Source organism: Centroberyx gerrardi, chromosome 18, assembly GCF_048128805.1.
Source record: "Centroberyx gerrardi isolate f3 chromosome 18, fCenGer3.hap1.cur.20231027, whole genome shotgun sequence".
Classification (NCBI taxonomy): Eukaryota; Metazoa; Chordata; class Actinopteri; order Beryciformes; family Berycidae; genus Centroberyx; species Centroberyx gerrardi.
In genome coordinates this window covers 12562879-12573208 of record NC_136014.1, presented here as the reverse complement: position 1 = coordinate 12573208, position 10330 = coordinate 12562879, and the positions used below count along the sequence as shown (strand labels likewise).

At 42.4% G+C, this 10330-nt stretch overlaps 1 protein-coding gene across 2 annotated transcripts; it reads left to right on the top strand.

Annotated features, from left to right (window-relative positions):
* The first annotated feature begins 1090 nt into the window (after positions 1-1090).
* On the top strand, positions 1091-9520 carry fdft1 (farnesyl-diphosphate farnesyltransferase 1). Of its 2 annotated transcripts, XM_071897002.2 has the most exons (8): positions 1091-1297; positions 3562-3659; positions 4784-4967; positions 5263-5391; positions 6161-6352; positions 7007-7183; positions 7739-7891; positions 7979-9520. In XM_071897002.2, the coding sequence occupies exons 1-8, from the start codon at positions 1199-1201 to the stop codon at positions 8204-8206; spliced, it is 1260 nt and encodes a 419-aa protein (XP_071753103.1). In that variant the 5' UTR covers positions 1091-1198; the 3' UTR covers positions 8207-9520. The 2 variants fall into 2 exon arrangements, with proteins under 2 accessions (XP_071753103.1, XP_071753102.1); XM_071897001.2 differs by lacking the exon at positions 1091-1297 and having other exon boundaries at positions 3216-3659.
* Positions 9521-10330: the final 810 nt, after the last annotated feature.

Sequence of the window (10330 nt, the reverse complement as noted above, 5' to 3'; positions counted from 1 at the left end):
ACAACAACAGACATCAACAGAACAAGACAGACCAAAGGGCAATGGACAATAAGCAAGAGGGCAAAAATTATATTTAAAATTACAAGTTAAAATCCAGTACAATTCAGCAGCCTGAAAAAAAGTGAGGAGAGCATTGGAGAGAGACAAGAGCTCAGCTAAAGCTTCAAGTAATTCAGAATAGGCTACAGACAACAGTTGCATGTGCTATTTCTGAACCTAGAGGTGCGGGTCTGAAGTGACCGGAGTCTTATTTCTGTACAATTCTATGATAACAATACTGTAACTCTATTGTGAGTTGTCTATTGCTGTCTATGGAAGCCTGTGCATATGTGTGCAAGATTGCAAGAGAGACAGACAGACAGGGAGAGAGAGAGAGAGAGAGAGAGAGAGAGAGAGAGAGAGAGAGAGAGAGAGAGAGAGAGAGAGAGAGAGAGAGAGAGAGAGAGAGAGAGAGAGATCTTGAGTGTCTACAGACTTGCTGATGGGATAGGCTACTCAGCAAAGCAGGAGCTCAGCTTATAGCTCAGTCCTCTGCCCCAGATCCCGCCTCAGTAGGCTTTACTCCACACCACAGGTAGCTCTGCATCAACTAACACCCTGCTAACCCTAACCCTAGCCCTGATTTATTATTGATTAATAACAAGAGATCGATATCAATTAAATGAGCAAATCATAAAAAGTAACAAGGCAAGGTTACAGCATTCATCATTTGATGCTATATGTGTATATGTAGGCCTATATATTAGGCTAAATATGAATGAATTTCAATACTGATGCAGCATGCAGTGTACACAATCAATATTCTCCGTGCTGTGATTACATAACTTCATTCAGCAGCCAGGTACGGTTTCCCTCTCGTGCCGGCCGGACCAGAGCCGGACGGACCGCGCTGGTAAAAAAGGAACCAATCAGATGCCTTCATTCACCAAGAGCCCGTCGGGGCGGGGCATCACACCAGACGCTCTAGTCACTCATTGGCCGCTGAGCGCTGAGCCCATGGCACGGCAGCCAATCAGAAGCGTCAGTCGATCTGACGACTGTTTGTGATTGCAGGCAGTCTTTTCTGGACATGGTGCTGCCTTCCGCTCCGTGTTTCAGCGACGCACCGCTTGAATGGGGAAAATATGACCAGGTTTTCAGCGCACCTTGAGTAGAGACCGAATAACATTGGGGAACACTGCAGGATAAGCAAAGCACCATGGACATCCTGAAGTCATTAGGCCACCCGGAGGAGATATTCAACCTGTTTAAGTTTAAGATGGGGGGATGTCGAACCGTGATGCCGAAGTTGGACTATGTGAGTATCTTCTCTTCTCGAATAAAGGCTATGCACTGAGAAATAAAGTGCCAACTTGTCGCATAATTATGTAGCTATGAAACCAAACACTTGGCTAATAATACATTTTAATAATACATTTTATTTGTAAGCGCTTTACATGACTACTCAAAGACACTTTACAACAGCTTGGGGAGAAAGAAAATAAATATACAGTATAAAACACATAAAACAATTGATACAAAAGTAATAATTACAAAAAATGAAGATGATAAAATAATGACATGAGTGTGACAAAATAATGACACGAGTGTGCATTTCAATTCTGGAGAGGCAGATATGGTCAGAGTCAGATATTGTAGGCAATTTTGAAAAGGTGGGTTTATGTTTGAATGTGGGGAGTGAGTCCGAGTTTCTGATGTGTGAAGGGGCTAACATTGTTGTATTTGCACATTTGCCAGGGATCAAGTAGCACATCATGTTCCCTTCACTATAGTTTCACAGCATCAGCACAGACAGGCCAATGGCAACAACGAAAACGAAAAAACACAGGCCTATTTTCAAGTAGCATAACAATTCTTCGTTAAACATAACATTACAAACTAGGATTTGCATGCACAGTGTATCCAGTTGCATAAGGATCTGTTGCTCAGTGTCGCACTGCTCTTTAATGAGCCCATCAGTTCACGGAAATGTCGACTAATTGGTCTGTGTGGAATTAGATACAGTACAGTCCCGTCGTTCCGGTGTTGGCTCAGGTTATAGAGAGATAACCATTGACTTGGTAGCCGGGATTTACGTTACATAATGAGCTTTGAGGGCTCACCGAGGGAGAGATGTTTTGCGCATGTTTGACGGCTAATCCGCGATCTCCCACTGCTTTAACACCGATTTGACCCGGAGAGAGTTACTAGGCTCCCATTGGTTCGACCAGAGAAAGTACTTCGTTTATTTTCTGAATTGCTCAAATGAAAGAACCCTCAATATTCCTATAATATCCCTATAGGTTGGATGTCTTTGATGCTCACTACTGGGTTTATAGTATGGTATTACTAGATAATTGTTCATTATAATAGTAGTGAGTATTTGTATAGTATCCTTCTAAATCCTAATCCTTTTAAAATGTATTTTAGCTGCTAGTAGCCCACTGACTGGAGGCCAGATGCAAACTGCGCATCTTTGCAGACACCTACCTGTCCTTCCCACTGTCTCCCACTAGATGTCAGGAGAAAACAGTGCAACAGTTTGCAGCAGACTTCCTCAATCACATAGATTCACTTCTTGTTTATAATATTGTTATTATTTGCTCTATATTTATGGATTTATGGATTTTTTTTTACCTGCAGTCCCACGGGGAAACGGTCATGACTGCCCAGACCAAGTTCATGTACTTACGTCGCTCATAATGAAGTGTTAAGAATAAAAGCGAGATTTATTTGATTTTATTTTACATTGAACTGTAGCAGCCTTATTCATGTGTATAATGCCATCAAAACGGACGATATGACGTCCATCGGTGATCATCATGAGGCCAACAACTAACGGTAAACAAACATTAGATAGCCTATATTTTCAGATGCGTTTCCCCTTAAACGACCCTATCCTCATATAACACATTGGTTTGTTTTTAGGTGGGCTTACCCTCCATGCTTATGTCACATCGCGTTATAAACGGGTTGAGTTGCCAAATTTCCTCCAATAAGTAGAAGTAGGTTATGAAATATCTATCTGCTCTTGTTTTGGGTAGAGGTGGGAGTGGCTCCGCAAAGTTTGACGTCTAAACTGTGCGCGGTGCTGCGTAATATGAGGAGATCTAATAACAATGCGGATAGCCCGTGCTCACCTCGAGAATGCTTACATAGGCTTGGCCAACTGTATTAGGATCAGTGGCGTGCGCTAACGGCTTTACTCAGCTCTCCTCGACGTCCTCAAAGTTTTCACCTCCCTCGGCTCGCTTGTCCTCTACTGAACTGCGCTTGGAAACTGCGCTGCCAGCCGTAGCGTATGAAATGGACGGCATTGTTTTATAGCTGCAGGGAAGGCTGCACCGTCGGGCTTTTCATATGGCCGGAGCGTGCTGCAAGTGCCCGGTCTCTCTGTCGGTGTTCAAGCGCTCTCTCTCGGTGACCCAGCGGAGCTCCGGGTCCGCTCCCCGGTCCCTCCTGCTGGGCGGGAGGCTGGGGGAGCGCGGCCTGCAGGAGGGCTGCTGGGCCGCCCGGCCCTCCAGCGCCCTCAGACCCGCAGGCTCCTACCGACACCCTGCCTTCTTCTGTTTCTCCTGCCAGGAGTCCATGAGCGAGAGTTTGAGGACCTGCTACCTGTATTTGAATCAAACCAGCCGGAGTTTTGCAGCTGTCATTCAAGCGCTAGACGGAGATTTAAGGTAAGTTCAACCTGACTGGCTCCAGGTGAGGGGCGTGTCTGTCTGCAGGCGTGTTTTCTTAAGTTCACAACAGTTACATAAAAAAGTTAGATTACAGTAATACAGTAGCATATCAGTTGTGACAGCATCATTGCATTAGTCTGTACAATCAGCACGTAGCCTAATACTGCAGGGGAAGCTTTTTTTTCTCTCAGTTTACCAGGAAGCAATTAGATTTGTGTCTGCAGATGAAGTTTGTATGTTCTGGGGAGAACTGAGATATGATTTAGTGCAGAGTAGGCCTACAGTAAAACCTATCACAACACCTAGTGTGAAAAACGGATCATAATGCACGCTTTTGATGCAGGCTGAGATTTCATGTGTCAGTGCATCTATCTGTAAATTACTTTTACAGTAAGAGATCAGTAACAAATGACTTGACAACTTGCTGCAAATCATTTTGCTGGTGACCTGGGATTGACCTGGAGCAGGAAACTGCTTATGTTACAGACAGAGGAATCTACTGCTTCAGTGTGTCTATTTTAAGCCCACCGTTCAGTTCAGAAATGTCAGTACAGGAGTGACAGCTGTTTGTAAACACAAATCTAACTGTGTGTGTGGACTTTATATATCCTCAGTCAAAGGGTATCTTCTACATATAGACTGACTTGACCCGCCAAGGCCTGCTTGACATGCTTGACATGCTTGCTATTTTTGTTATTTTGCAAATGACAAAGCAACTTTACAGTCAGCAGTGTTATGTCACACCTAACCCTTTGGGCATCTAACTGTCTGTATATTGTGCTCTAGATATTGTAACTGAATTTATGATGTTACACTGTATTTATATCATAACACCTTAAATAAAATAGTGCTTATGTTTCAGTAGTATACCTGCTTTTTCAAACTTGCCCTTCCAAATACACATGTTTAGTTACTGTACATAATTCCCCGCTTTATTTTTGTGTTAGTCATACATTTAATTCCACATCTTAATGCCACAAATCACTCTAATTTATAATATCAAATCATTTCAATTGGCTTATAAAAACATTTGCAACACAAAGGCGTTCACAGTACAAAAAAAAAACTTATGGCAGTTATTTTTAAAGTCTCCTTGTCTCCTCTGTCCCATCTCCATCCAGACATGCAGTTTGTATCTTCTACCTGGTGCTGCGGGCGCTGGACACGGTGGAGGATGACATGACTATCCCGCTGGAGAAGAAGGTGCCCATGCTGAATGACTTCCACACCTACCTGTACCAGGCTGAGTGGTGCTTCACTGAGAGCCAGGAGAAAGACCGGCAGGTCCTGGAGGATTTCCCCACGGTCAGTAGACACCTCACTGACTGACGGCATAGAGGGTTTTTTTGTTTAACAGGGCGACTTAGAGAAAAAACAGCAATATTCAGGTTAATTTCCTTGTTCCTGTACAACAATGTACACAACAAAATAGTAAATTTACAAGCTGGTTGCTGTTAGAGGCTATGCAAGTAACTAACTTACAAATGAAAGAATGACAAATAAGAGTGAAGTTACTCATAAGAGCTTTTTGGCACAGAGTTAGATTGACTGTGACAGATCCTACAACTGTAGTCTTCACTTCTCCCTCCTTTTAATCTAGATTTCCTTGGAATTCAGAAACCTCGGTCAGGAATACAGGGACGTCATCTCAGATATCTGCCACCGTATGGGAATGGGAATGGCTGAATTCCTGGAGAAGAAAGTGGGATCCATGAAGGAGTGGGACCAGGTGAATGTTACCCTGCTGTTATCACAGTGTTAGGATCACAACATGAGGAAACATTAGGGACATAACACAAAACTCTATTTAAGGGTCATTAAGTAATTTAGGACTTTTATCGACCTCTATAGGTGTCTAAGGATTTCAACAACATTGACAGATTCCTGGCACAGCTTATGGTGGTCTGTAATGGACATAAATCTAATAGTCACATTTTCATGATAGAGGCGAGTAAACTACTATAGCTACTTAGAGCAGTTATTCAACAGAAACATCTATTGAAGAGGTAATATATCATGATGCAAAATAATACATCTTTGTCATTGCCTTTTTTTGCTTGAAAACGAAATGTGTTGCAACACCAGGTGCTCACTGGTAGCACCGTCCTCCATCTTTGAGCATCTGAAAATGTGAGGTGGGGGATGTTTCCAAAACAGAGTATGGGCTGGCAATTGAGTTGGAAATCTCAGCGTCTCACAAAATAATCGTTGTCATTGATCTTGTTCAACAACCCTATCTAATTTAACCCTATCATGATATATAATGGTCATTTTGTGCTACGAGGCAGTAAAAATGATGTTCATCAGACCACACAACAGTTTTAAGCCCTTCACACAGATGTCTCTCTCAATATTGTGTGAAGATTTGATTAATCTAAATCCTGTGTATTATAGTCACTGTGTACATACACTCATAAGCCAATGTTTTTGTTATTTTCCCGTGTCGTACTGTGACTGTGAATGCTGATGCGATGTTGTCTGGTTTTTCCTCTGTGCAGTACTGCCATTACGTGGCGGGGCTGGTGGGCATCGGCCTGTCTCAGCTGTTCTCTGCGTCCCAGCTGGAGGACCCCGAGGTGGGCCGGGACACCGAGCTGGCCAACTCCATGGGCCTGTTCCTCCAGAAGACCAACATCATCCGAGACTACCTGGAGGACACGCAGGAGGGACGGGCCTTCTGGCCAGAGGAGGTAGGTTGAGGAACACCTTCTTTTGTTCTGGTGTGTGTATGTGTGTGTGTGTGCATTTGCTTTGTCTGTGCATACCTCTGCCCACAGCTATGCAGTGTGATAGTAAAAGGAAATACCCCTGAATACTGTGTGTGTTCTTTTCACCATGGACTCTCATTGTGCGTCATGAAATGTATGTGTGTGTACAAAAGGTGTTTGTAACCTCTGTCCACCCTTTCCATTCACATGTGTGGGAGTGGGGTGTGTGTGGAGGGAGCAGGGATGTAGTGGAAAGTAACCCCACCTAAACTCACTTTACCTGTGTTTACCTTTTTAATTCCACAATAGAGTTTCCTACATACATTTCATAGTAAGTAGTGTCAAACTGATGTCAGTCATAGGAAGATAAGGTGTTTTAAGGAAAAAAATGAATGCTTTTCTCAAAGTATAAACAATTTCTGTATAGCACCCACCTTTTCATTAACCGCTGCATCATGGGTGTGAGTGATAAAGAGATTAGAGGGAGGGCAAAAGGACGTACCTAGACTGACATGACCCAGTTCAACATCTATTCCTCCTGTCGCTAAGTGGTCTGCTGCCAGTTGGATAAAAAAGTTCTACTATATGTCATGTCAATTTATGTGTACCTTGTGTGCCTTCTCTCTCCCTATGTAGGCGTGGAGCCAGTTTGCAGGTCGCCTGGAGGACTTGGCCCAGCCGGAGAAGCTGGAGTCGGCCCTGTCCTGTCTCAACCTGCTGGTGACTGATGCTCTGCGCCACGTGCCAGATGTTATCGCCTACCTGGCCCGCCTGCGCAACCAGAGCGTCTTCAATTTCTGTGCCATTCCACAGGTATAGACAGTCCTAGATGATGTATTCCTATAATTAACTGTATCCTATGGCACTTCTGTACCGTCCCACAGGCGTTAGTGTTTGTTTTTCTCACCATATAAATCATGGCACCATAGAAGAGTATGCAACTTTCATTTTAATATCAATATGGTTCCTTTACGGTTTGTCTGTGCTGAGCAAACTCTTTGGGTGTTTGTTTCCTGACACTACTTTTCCCATTTCAAGTTGCCAATCATAGGTCAATCAATAGATTTGATTTGTATGACATGCTATTTGACCAGCATTTTAGTGTGTTGTCAGTTTTTGGTATTCCTACCAGTTCTGATTCTTATTAACTTGAGATGCGAGAGAAATCACAGTTGTGGATTAACAAGGATTGATATTTTTCAGTCCTAGTTTAGTTAAAAGGAAAAAGTGCCTGCTCCTTCTGTTCATAGTTTACCTTTACATCTTTGCCAAGACAGGTTGGGTATATTAAGTATCATTAATTTCATGTTTTAATTCATATCATCCACATGGCTGGTGATCTGACTGTATTATTCCTCCGTTGTCCAGGTGATGGCGATAGCGACCCTGTCAGCGTGTTACAACAACCCCGTGGTGTTCCAGGGAGTGGTGAAGATCAGGAAGGGACAGGCTGTCACGCTCATGATGGAAGCCACCAACATGAGAGCTGTGCAGAGCATTATCACCCAATACAGCCAGGAGGTAAACATGTTTGTTTGTGTTTATGTATGTGTCTATCTTCCACCATATCAATGTACCTCAACACAAACAATCTCTCTCTCTCCACAGATATTACAGAAGGTCTCCCTCTCAGATCCGTCCCGGGACAAGACCCTGCACATCCTGGCGCTCATCAGAGAGAAGTCGTCCCTGTCCCAGTCCAGCCTGCCCTCCAGGACGCACCACCTGTCCCCCATGTACCTGTCTGCCGCCATGCTGCTGGCGGCGCTCAGCTGGCAGTACCTCAGCACGACCGCAGCGCAGGCCCAGGGCACCGGAGACATGCAGGGACACTGAGGCCCGCGCTCACCCCCCTCACCCTCACCTTTCCTGGGGCACACAGACTGAGAAAGCCCCTGTACCCTGGTTCTCCTCTGACTGGGGGAAACTGAAGCACCTTTGCAGTTTCAGCCCTCTTTGTTTTGGCCTGTACAGACCAGACTATAGAGGGGCTACTGGTAGCAGGCGGGTGTTATTAGTTTTTCTGATAGTGATTTTCAGTAGTCCATCTTGCATCTGGATAAACTATTTACACACATTGTTGTGTGGTTATATTCTTCAGGATATATGGCACATTACACTAATTCAGGGCGTTTTGTCGTTTGATGTTAATTCTTATGTTGATCTTGCGTTTTTTTTCTTCCTTCTTGGTTTGATTTGTTTTAAACATTTTGACCCATTATTTGAATTGATGAGGATTTTAATATTTGGAAAGACTGGAATTGCTCTTTTCATTTTCTCAGTTAAAATTTCTTTTGAATATATCATGTGGGCTATTTCATAAAGCTTTTCATAACTACAATTCAAGACACTGAACATTTTAAGACAATTTTGCCGATGTTGGACATAGTGTTACATACAGGCCAAAAAATGGCAAAAAATGTTGATTTCTAGAAATTTTGTATCAAAATTACAGACCGTCTCTTTCCGCTAAACAGCAAATTTCTGTTGATGAATTTTCTGTTTCATTGGGAAATACGTCAATACATGGAAGCAAATCACGCTCTTCATGCCACTTCATACAGTCTTTAAGATATTAGGAATACAGTCACTGAACTTTCTTTTTTCTTTCAGCCATTTTGTCTCACATCGTAGTTTCTTTATTTTCCCATGTCAAGTCAAAACCAGCTGAATGTTCCACTTGTTGTACGGTGTGTTAGTGTTTCCATTTCAGATGAGAAGAGAGCTGTTGCAACAGTGCACTTAGCAGCTGCACTGTATGTTAGCATACATGATGTGGACAGCATCCACTCACACAGTAGAATCATGTCCCAGCAGTTTTGCTATCTTCTCTTCTTTCATCTGTTTGTACTTTGAAAGATGAAGACAAGGAAAGAAGAACAGTAGAATTTCAAGACAGTTTTATCTGACTAGGACTTTAAAATCTGTGTAAATTAAGAAGGGAGAACGCGCATATTGAACAAATGTAATTGCGCTGATACATTGGATATCAGAAAGAAATGCATATTGCTAGCTAAGTGTCCTTAACAGCTTTGGTGAGTAGAAAGGCTAGCACAGAGGAACCTTGTACAGAACCAAAGGAGAGCTATGAAAAACATTGCTATGTAATGTGGAATTTTGATTTGTACATAATTGAACAAATAAAGAGTTGAAAGCATCCAAAGTGTTTTGAATGTTGACTTGTACTTCGTCTGTGCAGACCAGCACAAGTCATTTGGGGTTTACAACCTTTTGTTGGTGGATCATCGGTGAATTATTTTATAGTTTCCAGACTGTAAAATTATATTCTTGCATATTTTACTGCACAGTCACAGCTGAGTCATGGCCATATTTCAAGATTGATGTAATGTGTCTGTTTTGGGGGATATTTTTAAGTGTGTGTGTGTGTGTGTGTGATGGTCATGATCAAATAGACAGATGGGGAAGGATAGATTTTCAGAAAGACAAAGTTAAAATGACATAATTCCTCATTATCACTGCTAGAATACATGTTGCCAGGTCATCACTTTCAGAGCACCTGTCAACCTTTGGAAAGAGTTGGTTTGTCATGTGAGATTTATACTGATGGTCCGTTATACAGACATGTGATTCCATAACTGGTGGCTTGTAAAAAGGACAGCAAGAGCTGAGAGAATCGAAGAGGATTGGTATCTTGTTCAGTGTGAGAGAAGAATTCCTCTGAGTAAGAACGTCCATCAAAACAACAACAGGTAAAAGTAAAAGTGGAGGTTTAGATTTGGCCAATTGTTTTTTTTATTATTATTATTTCTATCATTTTAATTTCTTTCTCTTAGAATGTTTTTGTGTTAAATTTTTTTTCTTTATGTTGAAAAATGCTTGTATCAGTGTACGATATTAGCGTTTTGATATTTGTATTATTATACCAACAAATATACTTCAACTTCAGCTCAACTCATACTTGTTGTATGATAAATAGTTGATTAGTCACTTGACTGGGTC

Bases quoted from the DNA above. Each gene is read 5' to 3' on its own strand.
- fdft1 (XM_071897001.2), top strand. From the start codon at position 3,340: ATGGCCGGAGCGTGCTGCAAGTGCCCGGTCTCTCTGTCGGTGTTCAAG. The intron at 3,660-4,783 runs GTAAGTTCAACC...ATCTCCATCCAG, and splicing joins GCGCTAGACGGAGATTTAAG to ACATGCAGTTTGTATCTTCT. The intron at 6,353-7,006 runs GTAGGTTGAGGA...CTCCCTATGTAG, and splicing joins GGGCCTTCTGGCCAGAGGAG to GCGTGGAGCCAGTTTGCAGG.